This window comes from Tachyglossus aculeatus, chromosome 4 (assembly GCF_015852505.1).
Source record: "Tachyglossus aculeatus isolate mTacAcu1 chromosome 4, mTacAcu1.pri, whole genome shotgun sequence".
NCBI classification, from domain to species: Eukaryota; Metazoa; Chordata; class Mammalia; order Monotremata; family Tachyglossidae; genus Tachyglossus; species Tachyglossus aculeatus.
This window is the reverse complement of record NC_052069.1, coordinates 123762124-123776852: the sequence shown is the minus strand read 5'-3', so window position 1 is coordinate 123776852 and position 14729 is coordinate 123762124. Positions and strand designations below refer to the sequence as shown.

The 14729-nt window shown below is 52.8% G+C and overlaps 1 protein-coding gene across 3 annotated transcripts; it reads left to right on the top strand.

Moving 5' to 3' along the window:
• Window positions 1-671: 671 nt before the first annotated feature.
• Window positions 672-13813, top strand: TMEM268 (transmembrane protein 268). Of its 3 annotated transcripts, none has more exons than XM_038745239.1 (9): window positions 672-874; window positions 1462-1780; window positions 4385-4494; window positions 5816-5923; window positions 6980-7129; window positions 9010-9120; window positions 10011-10091; window positions 10694-10888; window positions 12638-13813. In XM_038745239.1, the coding sequence occupies exons 2-9, from the start codon at window positions 1774-1776 to the stop codon at window positions 12860-12862; spliced, it is 987 nt and encodes a 328-aa protein (XP_038601167.1). In that variant the 5' UTR covers window positions 672-874; window positions 1462-1773; the 3' UTR covers window positions 12863-13813. The 3 variants fall into 3 exon arrangements, with proteins under 3 accessions (XP_038601167.1, XP_038601169.1, XP_038601170.1); XM_038745241.1 differs by having other exon boundaries at window positions 672-879; XM_038745242.1 differs by lacking the exon at window positions 672-874 and adding an exon at window positions 981-1010.
• Window positions 13814-14729: the final 916 nt, after the last annotated feature.

Genomic DNA, 14729 nt, shown 5'->3' with positions numbered 1-14729 from the left:
GAGGAGAGGGGTGAGACTGAAGGAATAGTAATCATAATGATGGTATTTAAGTGCTTACTATGTGCCAAGCACTGTTCTAAGCCCTGGAATAGGTACACGGCAATTAGGTTATCCCACGTGGGGCTCACAGTCTTAATCCCCGTTTTACAGATGAGGGAATTGAGGCACAGAGAGGTTAAGCGATTTGCTCAAATCACACAGCAGATAAGTGGCGGGGGCGGGATAATAATAATAATTATGGTGTCTGTTAACCGCTTACTAGGTGCCAAGCACTGTTCTAAGCGTTGGGGTAGACACAGGGTAATCAGGTTGTCCCACGTGGGGCTCACACTTTTAATTCCCATTTTACAGATGAGGTAACTGAGGCACAGAGAAGTTAAGTGACTTGCCCAAGGTCCCACAGCAGACACGTGGCATAGGCGGGATTAGAACACACATCCTCTGACTCCCAAACCCGTGCTCTTTCCACTAAGCCACGCTGAAAGAAGAGAGGGGGTTGGGTGAGGGGGCAGAAAGAAAGGGGAAGTGGAGAGGGGAGGGAAAGGGGAAGTTGAGGAGGCGGGACGGATAGCACCAGGTGTCTTTCGCAGACCGGAGGAGGAGCTTCGGGGTGTGGGCGGGAGGCGCCGCAGTCCCCGGCCTGGGCAAAAATCGGAGCGGGGCAAAGCGGCTCCTGGAGGCGGGGGCTTCCTGGCCCTGCAGAGGCTGGGCGGGTCCGGCCTCGGTGGGTCGGGACTCCCCTGTCCGCTCCGCAAGTGCGACAGAAAGGGGAAGGAGGGCGGGCTGCACCGAGCTCCGAGGACCCCAGAAGAGGAAGAGCTCCTCCTTCCCGCCCCCGTCTCTGCAGCGGCCCGAAGCAAATAGAAAGCCACCGGTAAGGTGAGCCCCCGGAAGCCCCCGCCATCCGAGGCCAGAGGGCCTGGCACCCCTGGGTCCCGTTATCCGGGGGGCGTGCCCGGAGAGCCGGTGGCTGCGGGGCGCACACCGCGTGGACGCCCCAGTGATCGAAGGTTTGCCCCACCTCCATCCTGGGGCTGCACCCACTCTGCCCTCTGGCCTTGACTTCCCTGATTTCTCTGGCTCGGGCCCCTCGGGGTGCCGTTTGATGAGCTTGGATTTCTCCGCAACTTTATTTTCACTTCTCCAGGCCTTTGCATCAGGGGGAAAGGTGGGGAGCTTCTCCGTAGGACTCCGGGGGCCACGGAGCGGTTTGGGAGCTGAGGCCCGGAGGGCTGGAGCTCCATCCACCACCCTCAGCGGCACCCCCGATCCTGGAACCGGCCACAAAAGGGAGAAACTCTGAGCAGAGATCTCCTCCGGGTGACAGAGCGTGAAGCAAGCTGGTGGGAGGGTGGGTTTTAGTTGTTGTGGGCCTGGAAAGACTTTCCAAATCGCAGGCTCGAAGCAGTCCATCAGGTTAGTGGATGAACTTGACATTTATTTTCCCGATTATGCTTTCAGGTGGTCCTGAGCCCTGGGCCAAGACCCCCACCAGCCAAGATGATACTTCTGGCCCCGAGACCTTTTGCCCTCTGACACACCACTGGGACCTGTCCGGACAGAGAGGTTCTGCTGCCCTGCCAGACTTTTTCCAGCTGCGGGGGCGATGCGTGTCCTGGACTGGTGTCCCAATGAAGCCAAGCACGGGGGTGAAATCGCCCTGCTGAAACATCAAAGCCAGCTGCCGTCCTTCTCTTTCTGGACCCGTGCTCAGGAGGGCAAGAAGCCAGGGCTAAAGCCCCTTGCCCTCTGAAGGCCGACTTCGCAGGCAGGATGCCAGGTAAATTTAGTGGCCCAAAGGGACACCCCTTACTCCAACGCACCCGAGCGCCTTGATCCCTGTACTGTTTATAATCTGCCCTCCTGAGAACGTTATGTCCTTGAGTGTGCAGATCCCATCTCTAGACACAAGCTCTGCTGGGAGCTGCCTTGACCACTTGGGCTCAATTCACTGATGATGATGACGCATCATCAGTATAAAATCTTTCCCCCTTTCAAACACAGACATTGGGATATTTAGAAGTTCTACTCTTGGGCCCTTGCCAAGAATTTCTTGTGACATGATTTTAGTTGGCGTCTTCAGCCATGTTTCTAGAGTGGAAGGGAATGTCTTGCTTTCTTGGAATTTGGATGCAGTGGGCTACCGTGATAGTGGGTCACATGGCTGGGCTTCTGCTCTCTCCAGGTATGCTCCCTCAGAGCTCAGTTGCGATTGTTCTTTCATATTTTGTTGGCAGCTGATCTCCTGTGCGGGAGAGAGCTGAGGGCATCACACCCCCTGCCCCACCCCAGACAAATGATTGGTCCTGTTTTGGGGAGTGCTAGAAGGAAGCTTGCACTTAAGGTTGGGTTTGGAGTTGCAGTCTCAGACTGGCACAAAACCGCTGCCTGATGTGGTTGGGGTAGGTTGTTGGGGTAGTGTTGGTCTGTTCAGACCAACAGAAAATGCCGCTCACACTGGCCTAATATAATCTGAAGGGTCTTTCCTTCACCTGTTCCTCTCCCTCTTCTCCCTCCCTGATCCATACTGATCCCCTCTCTTCCTTCCTCAAAATTAAAAAAATTAGAGAAGCAGCATGGCCTAGTGGATAGAGCACGGGCCTGGGAGTCAGAAGGACTTAAGTTCTAATCCTAGCTCTGCCACTTGTCTGCTCTGTGACCTTGGGCAAGTCACTTCACTTCTCTGTGCCTCAGTTACCTCATCTATAAAATGGGGATTAAGACTGTGAGCCTTGTGTATGAGACAGGGACTGTGTCTAACATGATTAACTTATATCTACCCCAGTGCTTAGTATAGTGCCTGGCACATAGTAAGTGCCTTATAAATGCCATAAAGTATTAATTGTGGTATTCATTATATTCTTATTATATGCCAAGTGCTGGGGTTGATACAAGGTAATCAGATCAGATACAGCCTCTGTCCCACATAGGGCTCACAGCTTAAGGGAGAGGGAAAACAGGTATTTAATCCCCATTTTACAGATGAGGAAACTGAGGCCTGGAGAAGTTAAGTAACGTGTACATGGGCCTTTTTGTAATAGTATTTAAGTGCTTACTATGTGTCAAGCACTGTTCTAAGTGCTGGGGTAGACACAAAGTAATCTGTTTGGACACAGTGCCTGTCCCCTATGGGGCATCTTAATCTAAGTAGGAGGGAGAACAAAGAGGCCTTGAATCCACATTTTGCAGATAAGAAACTGAGGCACTGAGCAGTTAAGTGACTTGCCCAAGGTCACACAGCAGATAAGTGGCAGAGTCGGATTAGAACTCGGGTCCCCTCGCTTTCCAGCACATACTCTAACCACTCGTCCACTCTGCTTCCCTCACTTCCCCTTCCCTCTACTTCCCCTTCTTTCTCCTCTCTTATGGGATGCCACACTCTACATCAGCAAGTTGTATGGCTTTGTTCCGAATTGGTGAGGTTGAAACCAGCTGCTTCTGCACAGCTAAAGAATGGGTGAGAGCGCTGTGAACATGGAGGGAAGCTCCAGAGGCACCCGCCTTCACTGTCCCACCGTGCCCCGGTAGGCACGGGAGCCTGCAACTGGCCCAGCTGGTCTCCCACCTCCTGCCCTCTCTGGCTACAGTGCCTTTGCTAGGGAAAGGCCTGTCAGCTGGGTGACTGGTGAACCAAGGGACAGTCATTCAGCTATTGAAAGACTTTGTTATGGCAATGTAGAGATTACCCCCAAGATCCCAAGCCAATCAAAGCACAATGGCCTAGTGGTTAGAGCATGGGCCTGGGAGCCAGAAGGTCCTGGGTTCTAATTCTGTCTCACCAACTGTCTGTTGTGTGACCCTGGGCAAGTCACTTCACTTCTCTGTGCCTCAGTTCCCTCATCTGTAAAATGGGAATTAAGACTGAGAGCCCTATCTGGGACAGTGAGTGGGTCCAACGTAATTATCCTGTGTCTACCCAAGTGCTTAGAATAGTGTCTGGCACAAAGTAAGCACTTAACAAATATCATTTAAAAAATTGATTTCTGGCACATGCTCTCCTGCAGATTCTGAGCCCACAAGGGGATCTGGCTCCCACCATCTTATCCCTTGAGGGATTCCCAGGCTATGGCTCAGCCTACTGTCCACATAGCAGGGACCAGTAGTAGTTTGTGGACAATCCGGGTTCTGCATTTTCCCCTTGTTCCCTTCAGCTGTTGGGCTTTGGTCCATTTCACTGGTTGGTGCCCTGGATGTAGGTGGTGAGTAGAGATGGTGTTGGAAGAGGAAACTCAGTTTGTTTCAGTTTTCTGTTTGTGAGCAGCTCTGGGCAAAGGTTTGGAGGGGGACAGGTCAAGGGCACTGGCCTCAGTGAGATTCAAAGCAAGAATAAATCATGCCTAGTTACTGCTGTATCTAACAGCCTTCTCTTCTGTTGGATTCTCAGGGCTTCACAATGGCCAGGTGCTCATGGTGCTCAGGGCTGACAACACTTGTGCCCCTGCCTCCTTCGAAATGGAAGCCTCTGAGGAGAGACTCAAAACTTGGGGAATTCAGGTGAGCAAGACCCAGGGTGTCGGGACTGAAGACTCCTCGAAGACAGAACATCTGTGCCCTAAATTCAATAAGGTGTTTGGGAGGGTAATCAATGAATTGTACCTGATGATGATGATGATGAAGTGGGACACCTGACGGTGTATCTGTATTTGGATACTGTAGGCTGTGCGTTTGCCTTGCGGAAGGAATCTGGAGCCTAATAGTGTATCAGACTGTCGTTGTTAGCGTATTTGCTTGCATAATTGCCCCATTTTGGAGCATAGTTTTCTCACCGTTAAACCTGGGGTGAGAAATTTACATGGGTCAAGTAAGGATCATGTCCAACCTGATTGTTTTGTATCTATTCCAGCGCTTAGTACAGTGCCTGGCACATATAGTAAGCACTTAAATACCATAACAATGAATAATAAAATATAAGAATCACGTCTAGCAATAAGAAGAGGAGGAGAAAAAAGAAGAAAAATGAGGGTAGAAGGAAGAAAATGGTGAGACGGCACAGGAGATAGTATCTCTTACTTCTATTGAATTCTCCCAAGTTCTGCCCAGTAGGCACTCAGTGAATTAACTCACCCTTCCTGCTGCATTATCCAAGTTCTCATCCTTCTGCTCCTCCTCCCATGGCCTTGGCTATTACTGCTTATAATTATGTAGTACAAAAAAGAATCTTTCAGTACCCCCTCAAATTTGGGTGGGACAGTTATGTGCATAAATGTATTTCCCAAAGTATTTTTCACCTTAGTTATCCAATTTGACCATCCACTATCCTCTGTGAGGGAAGGAGGAGGCGGGTACCATTATATCCATTGAACAGATGAAGAAACTGAGGACAGAGACCTCAGGCAATTTGTCCAAAGTCACAGAGCAGGCCAATGGTAGGTCCCGGGTCTTTCCATTAGAACAGACTGCCTCTGGGCATGTTTGACCCACTGAGACATTTCCTAGAAGCCAGCGTTCCGAAGTTTGATATTGAAGAAATCAGTCCCCACTCCCTGCCTTGTCACTTTGTCTTGTGCTCTCTGGCTGCGAGTCCCTTCAGCATCTCCTTGGTTGAAGATCAGTCTGAGGGGCCTCAGCGAGGCCGTGCCTTTCAGCCCTCCTTGCCCTCTGTGTTTAGGTTTGACTTTTGCAAAGTAGAATTAAACTGTCCAAAGAGAAAAAGACCAAAAATGTATTCACCCACCCACTGAAAAATCAGTGGAGAAGGCAATAAAACCAGGATTCGTTTGGACTCTTCTGGCCCAACTGTTACCCTGGAGAGGTAGGCAGGTGGCTATCTTCAAGGTTGGAATAAATAGTGTTTCTGTTTTGGGTTGATGCACAGGTTCCAATGGAGCGGTATAGGCATTTAATTCAGGATGCCATCCTAGAACCACAAGTGAGAAGATTCATGCTGTATAACTCCAGACTGTTCCGCCTGGCCTTTGCCGTGGTAAGGTTCTGGCACCAAGCTGTGGGCTGCCATGCCCTGTGCCATTCTGGGATCAGGAGGTATCACTTGGTCAAGGGAGACCTGGTTTCAAGGGGAAACCGTAGGCTTTCAGGCAGCAGGCCACTTGCGGTGGACCAAGGCTGTACCTGTTCTAGATGAGGAGATCTGTGGGGTGGGGGAGGATAGGGTAGGGGCTGAGAGAGGAGAAACTCCTCAGAGAACAAGTGAGGTTTAAACAGCTCTTCTGGACAGAACGTGACTTGGGGTCCTGCTGCAGGAGTGACTGAGACCATCTCTGGTTTGGCCAAGCTAAATGGAGAATGGAGCAGAGGTGGGTGGGAGATGGGGACTGGAAGAAGCAGACAGCTGCTCTTCCTCTTGTGGCAAAGAGAGCTTACAGCTGGCCCAGGGGAGAATCCTGACCTGTGGATCCATGGTTGGGCCTGGGTGTCTCATGTGCCACAGGGTGGTACATCTGCTTGCCCTTTCCTGATTCGGGCCCCAGCTGGATCTGTACCCCAAGGCCAGGGCTGTGTGCTTTTCCGCCACATCTGAGCGGTTTGCTCTGAGGCCTACTGCCCCAAATTCCCACCTGTGGCCTCAGGGCCTGCTTTCCTCTCCTTGTCTGGAACACTACCCAGGACCCCTGCATTGGGGAAGAGTGGAGGACAGTGGTGGGGCCAGGGGCTATGGCTAGGGCTTCTGCTCAGTGGCAGGTTGGAGTTCAAGGGGTAGCTATGGCAACCTGGACCCTGGAGGAGCAGGGGAGGGGGCTAGTCTGTGCCCCTCCACCAAGGGATCGGGCCCAGGCTCCTCCCCTCCTCTCTTCTTGCCCAGCCTTTTCCTCATGGCTTGGCTTGGTATGGAAATTTCAAACCCAGGCTCATTTGTGCAACCCCGAGTCAGCTGCTTCTCCACCCACTCGTATTGGGGCCTCTGCTGGGCCCAGTCAGCCTTCCCAGGTACAACAGAAACTGCCATTTCCTCACACTGACTCTTCCGCTTCGTAATCCTCCTGATGGCATGATGGCAGCACGTCTCTCTCTGCCCCCGCAGGTTTTCTACATCTCCATGTGGGCAAACCTGTATTCTACAAGTCAGTTGTTTTCCCTGGGGACCCACTGGGCCGTTGTGGCCTTCGTGTCTCTGAGCGCCGCCGCCGCCACCGTAGCCCTCATCCTGGTCTTTGCCTGGTCTGAGAGGAAGGTAAGGGGACAGGCGGGTGCCCGAGAGCCCAACAGGCTCCCACTGAGCCAGTGAGGGGGTGGTAACTAGGATATGGAGTGGGGTGGTGGGGGATTGGTGTCTGTTCAGCTGGGCATGCGGATTTATTTCCCTCTCCAATTCAGAGGCAGAGCTGAGTGTGGCCAGCCCTGGTTGGAATGCTGCTTTGGGTGCCTGGGGCCACAAAGAAATCAGGATGGGCCCAATAGAAGTTAGGCAGAGGGTTTAAATGAACTAATTTTCGTTAGGCAGGGGTCCTGAAAGAATGTTCTCGGCCCTTTCCGACTCTGCCCAGACATGAGCAGTACAAGTTGGCAACTTGTACTTCCCAAGCGCTTAGTACAGTGCTCTGCACACAGTAAGCGCTCAATAAATACGATTGATGATGATGATGATGAGCTTCAGGAGCTCCGGGGTTTGGGGACAGATTGTGTCTCTGAGTCCAGTGAAGTGGGTGAGGAAGAGGAGGCCCAGATGTGGGGAGAGGCCAGGGTGTGGGGAGCTAGGGGCACAACTGGTGCAATTGGTGCCACAGGGGTGCAGGCTGGAGATTTTGAAATGCCAGTCACCAGGTTAAATTAGAGAATGGGCTGTCCTCTTCAGAGTGGCTGGGAGAGGGTCTGCTCTTCCTGGCCCTGTGACTCAGCTTAGAGGAAAGTATACTGATGGCCCCCAGACACTGCACCTTCCACTGGAGGTTTGAAATCCAGATGAATTATTTCTGCTTTGGTAGGAGGAGCATCGGCTAAGTTAAGTCAAGGTCAGGAAAGAGCAACCTGGCTTGCTATCTCTGTGGAAGGCAAGCCTTAGCTCTGCTCTTGGCCAGTCTCAAGGTGATGGTCAGCTGAGCATCTAGGACTCACTGACCCAGAGCAAGGACCGGTCCTTCCACAGTCTTCTTCTGAGCCATGTATGGGGAACGAGTGATCCCTGAGTGTTTGTTTGAACATCAGAGTCACCCCTCCCACCACCCAAACTCCAATCCCCAAATGGCCCCTGTCCCTGCCTCATCTCTCCTTTTGACCCCTGGCCCCGCTTCCCTGTGTGGCTGTCATCAGTTTGGGTCTCTAAGCAGAATGGCCAGGCTGTTTCAGATCGGGCCTCCCCCTGGGGATATGGGTTGAGCTTGATCGTGGGTGGCGGGATTTCCATGGGCTGAGAGTCCAGGCCAGAAGACAGATAAGGCGATCATACTTTTACCTCACCATCTTGGTCAGAAGTGGCCAGAGCCAAGCTGAGACAAAGGTGGCACTGCTCCTGGGACTTCATGGGGACAATCTGGGTCACTAAACAGGAGGGCCATCATCCCGATGGGCATCAGCACCCCAAGCCTGCACTGCCTTCTGACTCTCATAACCCAGCCACCATCTGGCCAGCATCCTGCACTGGGATTGACTAAGGCAACTCTGCTTTTGGGGACAAGCATCCAGCACCCACCCTCTCCTCCCATTCCTCTTTTGTCCACCTCCTCTCCCTATCTTGCTGCTGCCACCCAACTGGATAGCTATCACGGCCCCCTGGGGTGGCAGGTGCAACTTTTCTCTCTAGCAGCCATGCCCAGTAGGGTGGTGGTGGTGGTAGCCATGATGGTGGGGATCTATTCCCACCCTACTGATTGATCTATGCCAGCTCCCTGCCTCCCAGCACACTCTTGCCTCTTGCAGCAGAGGTGCCGGGGACCCTGGGGCTGTTCCCCCACAAGATGTAGCATTTGTGGCATGGGCACAGGAACAATGCCCTTGGCATGACTGAGCCCTGGGTCCTTGTCCTTTTCCTCTCCACTTGGAAGGCTTCCGAACTACAGGGTGGGCCTGGGGGGCTGTATGGCAGCCCTGCCCCATTGATGGCATTGGCATCAACAGGTCATTGTGAACACAGACACGAGGATGGCAGTGGTCAATGAAGCACTGATGAGACACAACTTACTTCTGGGCTTAACGGATGCTGTGGACAGTTGCCAGAATGTACTTCAGGTACTGTTTCTAAATCGGATGAGAACCGCAGACTACCTCTGAGCCTCCCACCTTCTGGCCCCTCTCTTCAGACTGGCTCATCCCCTTCCCTCCACCACGTTCTCTGCCTCCCCTTCCCTCTCTCCCCGGAATGACCCATACCACCAGCCCCTTCCATTCAGGACTGAGTCAGGCATTACGTGGGTGAGGAGAGGAAGCCTTGCTTCTCAGTTATACTTGAACAGTCTGCCTGGCAGTGGGGTCATGCCTGCAGACTGTTGGGTGGATTAAATGACCTTCTGACTCTTTGGAGGGATCAACCACTGTGGCCTCAGAGCCCAGAGACACTTTCAAGGACTCCTCAGGCAGCAGAAGGGGCTGCAGACAGCATGTCTGTAGGGGTGGGGGAGGTCTGTCAGCATTGGTTTCCCTATTGGCTGAGGATGTTGGGGAAGCCCAGACCCTGATTTTCCCACTCTACTGGAGTCCAAAACCCAACCCCTGGTGCTTTGCTTAGATGAAGCCTCTAATCTGGATGCTCACTGTGGGCAGTGAACTTGTCTACCAACTCTGTTCCATTGTCCTCTCCCAAGTGCTTAGTACAGTACTCTGCACACAGTAAGTACTCAATAAGGCCCAAAGATGATGAGATGATGAGTGTGGACTTCTTCACTTTAAAGCCAGCAGAGAAAAAAAATCTCTTGTAGTCAGTGGAGGCTAAGAGGATCAGGCTGGGTCATCGAAGCAGAATTTGGCTTGGGGTAGTGTGTTGCAGTTAGTGTGATGCCTGATCACTTGATTGCTGGCTAGGGGCGGACACTGGTTGAGGGTGATGAGGGGGCAGGATGGAGGAGGGACACCAGCACTTGCCACGGCACTGCCCGACCGAGACCCTGTCCCACTCTCTCCAGATCTGGGTGGTGTATTTCAACCTGGACAGGTGTCTTCAATGCTTATGTGAGCTTATCCAGGACCTAAGGAACAACGAGGAGGTGAGGCCCCGGGGCAGGGCGGCCGGAGGTGGTGGGAGCTGGTTTGGAAGGGGCGGGTGGTTGTGGGGTTATTGCTCCCTCTGCTTGGTGGTCTAGTTCGTTGCCTTGCCCCCACTACAACCCTTGGGGAGTACTTCAATCCAAGGTAGGAAAATCGAAGCCCAGACTCTCCTGAAAGGGGGAACTGGGACATAGGTCCGGCTCCCGCAGACTCCATTGTGAGCCACAATCTCCTCGCCCATTTCCTTTAGCTGCAGGAAGTACTCCTTCATCTCCTGGGAGACCACTGGCAAGAGAGAGCACCCTGGGAGCATTTGAGCACTGGTTTATGTAAATTAGGGGGAGGTAGAGCAGGGGAGGATAATCCCAGAGCTGATGGCCTAAGGACCCTGCTGACTAAAGTAGATGCTTTTCCTCTGCTGGCTCTGAAGCAGAGAGCTCTGCTGCCCAGAGCTTGAAGTGTGGCCCGTGGGGGAGGTGGGCAGGGCAGGGGCAGGGTCCCTCTAGGCTGCTGATGTCGGGGTGGGGCCGGGGGCTGGGCATCACGCAGCCCGTCTCTGAGGAAAGCGGCCCAGTCCTGGAGTGCCCTGTTTATGTTCCAGCCAGACCTGAGGCGCCGACTGAGCCAGTTCTCTGTGGTGGTGAACACTGAGCTCAGCATTCCTGGGGAAGGTGATGACGGGGGCCAGGACCCCCTGGAGGAGGAGGCGCCACTGCTGCCCCGAGAGCCGGGCCGAAGGCAGAGCTCGCTCACCCACACCCAGCTGCACCAGCTCCTTCCGGAGGGCCCCCCTGAGGTAAGACTCTCCCCCCTCTCCACCCCACAGCAGGTGGGAACCTGGGAGCCGGGAAGCAGCATGGGCTTGGGAGTCAGAAGGTCATGAGTTCTAATCCTGGCTCCGCCACTTGTCTGCTGTGTGCTCTTAGGCAAGTTACTTAATTTCTCTGTGCTTCAGTTGCTTCACCTTTAAAATGGGGATTGACACTATAAACGCCACGTGGGACAGGAACTGTGTCCGACCCGATTTGCTTGTATCCACCTCAGTGCATAGTACAGTGCGTGCCACATAGTAAGCACTTAACAAATACCACTATTATCTTTAGTAGTAGTAATAATAAATACCATTATTATTATTGTTATTACCCTAGTCACAGACCCAAGCCCTCAAGCCAGCAACTGTATCCCAGTTGTGTGAGGCCCTTAGTGGCCCCTGTGCCTGTCTGGGTGTAGGTGGAAGATGGTCACGTGACTGTTGTTTCCCTCTTGTTGTTCATGGGGCTCCCGCAGGCAGAGAAGATCCATGGTCAATAATCCTGGGAATAGGCCCCATCCAGCTCACCACAGCCTCTGGGGTCTCTGGGCTGGTCCTGCAGGCCAAGATGGCAGGACGGAGGAGGAATTGACTTGAACCAGATCTTGGGGTGGTGCTCCAACTGGCTTAGTTCCCCCAGGCTTCCAGCCCAGGAACCTCCCTGGGGCTTGCCCTGTTCACACACCCCAGGAGTAGGGCAGCAGTAGTGAAGGCTTGGGATGCAGAGTGGATGCTGGCCAGGCTGCCTGAAGCATTAGGCCTGGCTGGAGCCAAACAGGAAGAAAGCTCCTGGATGCTTCTGCTCCATGGAGAAAGAGCCCCCCCTTCCAAGCCGAGACCTTCAAGCAGGCCGGGTCGACAGGGTGTAGGTGTCCTGAAAGTTTCAGGGTCAGAGAAGAGCAGTGTGGAAGTAAGATCCAGCCCCCTTGCTGCCACGAGGGCCCTTGGAGAGGGAACATGTCTCTCCCCTGTCCTGGCCCAGCTGGAGTTTCTTGATAGTCTGTGGGGTTTGGGTTGCCCTGGACACCCTGCTCCCTCAGCACAGAGGGTCCATCTGGGCTGGGTCTCCAGGGTCTGTTTTTTTCTGGCCAGGGGGCCCTGTGCAAGTCAGGAAATCACAACCCAGAGGTTTGTAGGCCCAGCCGTTTCTCCCCTGCTGCAGAGATCCCTGCTACAGGTTGTAGAGTGAGGAGCAAGTTGAGGGCCTTAGTCTGACTCCTGGGGGTGAGATGTGATGAGAGTTTCAAGTCCTGGGCTTCCTCACAGGGTCAGAGTGTGCTGCAGTGGAGACCCCACTGAGGCCTGGTAAATCTGGGCTGCAGACCGTGGTCATTAGTGGCTTGGCACTGCTAGCTTAACCTGAGGGACAAAGGACCAAAAGAATCTCAAGAAGCAAATCATAGCCCGGTTCTCTTCAATTGGGATGTGAGGGTGCTACATGATCTCTGCCCTCTTCTTCCCCTTCCTCCTCCCTACCACTCCCAGGTCACACTGCAGAAGGGGTAATTCTTTCCCATTTGAAGAGACCATACAGGAGTGAGGATTCTTCCCCTGGCTTAGCTCACTGCAGATGGCTGTTCTTAAAGAGTTGGGAATGAGGTCTGGAGAGAGGTTCCTCACAGTGCATGAGGTAGTCCAGCGGGAACATTGAAGAAGTCCTGCCCCCTTGATTCAGTTTTTGGCGGGTGATGTGGGGAAGGGCCTCTACATGGGCTGCTGTCCTGCTTGTTCCAGGCCACGGCCCAGCAGCTGCTGACCATCTTCAGTGGATTCTTCGTCAGACTTTTGGTCACCGGTCAGCTTCCTCTAGTGCCAGCTACCCGTCACGCAGAACAGATTGGGACGCCTTGCCTCTGTCAGTTCATCGAGGCCAGTGCCCTGGTGCCAGGTGGCTGCTGTGCTGGCCCAGGTGACCCAAGCGGCTTCCGGGAGGCTCTTGCCTTCGAGCCAAACCGATGAGTGAACTGCAGTTGTGGGGTTGGGGCTTGGGAAGGGGGCAGGCCAGTTCTCTGAAGATCAACGGAGTGACGGAGAGGGAGTTGAAAGCAGGTTGCGGGTCACTTCCTAGAGGCAGCAACCAAACCCGGCTTCCCATCTGTTGGCTCGGGGATCCGCTTGAAACTGCTAAGACGACTTCTCGGCCTTCAGGCCCGATGGTATGATTAGAGCTTGAGGGCCCACCTGGCCCAAGTCTTTCCCCTTAGTTTCCCTCCGTATCGGAGGCACTCCTCCTCCCTCCCATCCCACCCCGTTCCACATCCGGTGCCAGGGACCTAGTACATGGCATAGCTTTTCCATGGGGTGTGGACAGTGTGCCAGCTGGATGGAATGGCTGCATTTAATGGCTGTGTTTTTGACCCTTTTAAGAGCACAGTGGCCTCTCTCAGTGCTTTTCCCAAAGGGTTATTTTCCCACTAATGGATTCTGCTGGGAGGCTCCAGTGCTGAGTCCACACAGCAGGACAAAATCCACTGAGTAACACAATTCTTCCTGGGCATGCTGGAAAGCATGAATAATGTCAGTCCATTGGTGAGAAGGTTTCTTCTGCCTTTGCAGAGTGAATCAGTTCAATCAGTTTTAGACTGTGAGCCCACTGTTGGGTAGGGACTGTCTCTCTATGTTGCCAACTTGTACTTCCTAAGCACTTAATACAGTGCTCTGCACACAGTAAGCGCTCAATAAATACAATTGATTGATTAAGCGAACTCAGAGCAGAGGTTTCCTCTGTACATCCTTTGACTTTCCCAGTGTGCATTAGGGCCCAACAGACAACAGACTTTCTTCTTTCCTGCTGCAGCTGATGCTCCTTTATCCAGCAAATCCATCAGTGTGGGGTGTGAGCCTGTTGTGGGCAGGGAACATGTCTACCAACTGTTGTATTGCACTTTCCCAAGTGCTTACTACAACTCTCTGTACCCATTAACTGCTCAATAAATACCATTGATTAATTGACTGACACACACACAGACCATCCAGGCTTCTCTGGCAATGCTGTTGTGGGCCATAACTATCCTCTGGCCCTACCTAATTGTTTCAAGCTTTTGTAGTGTACTATACCCAGCTTTGGGAACTTGATCGAATGCTATGGTAATGCGGCAGAACAGCACAGCCCAGGACCGACTGCAGAAAAGGGGCTGGTTAAGCTTAAGCACCTCAGTGTTTGACATGCTTGGTGGCATTCCATCAGTTGTTTGTACCACTGGATGTTTGGCCCAGTCCCATCCTCCTTTAGCTGAAAGGGAAGCTGGGGAGGAAGTCTGTAGATTAGGGACTGAGCAGGAGCCTGGGAGGGAGTCAGAAAGTCATGGGTTCTAATCCCAGTTCCTCCACTTGTCTTCTGTGTGACCTTGGGCAATTCACATCACTTCTCTGGGCCTCTTACCTCATCTGTAAAATGGGGATTGAGGCTCTGACCCCACATGGGACAGGGACTGTGTCCAACCCGATTTGCTTGTATCCACCCCAGTGCTTAGGATGGTGCCTGGCACATAGCACTTAACAAATTCATTCATTCATTCAATCGTATTTATTGAGCTCTTACCATGTGCAGAGCGCTGTACTAAACGCTTGGGAAGTACAAGTTGGCAACATATAGAGATGGTCCCTACCCAACAACGGGCTCACATTCTAGAAGGGGGAGACAGACAACAAAACAAAACGTGGACAGGTGTCAAGTCATCAGAATAAATAGATGTAGAGCTAGATGTACATCATTAAATAAAATAGTAAATATGTACAAGTAAAATAGAGTAAAAAATCTGCACAAACATATATGCAGGTGCTGTGGGGAGGGGAAGGAGGTAGGGTGGGGGGGATGGGGAAGGGG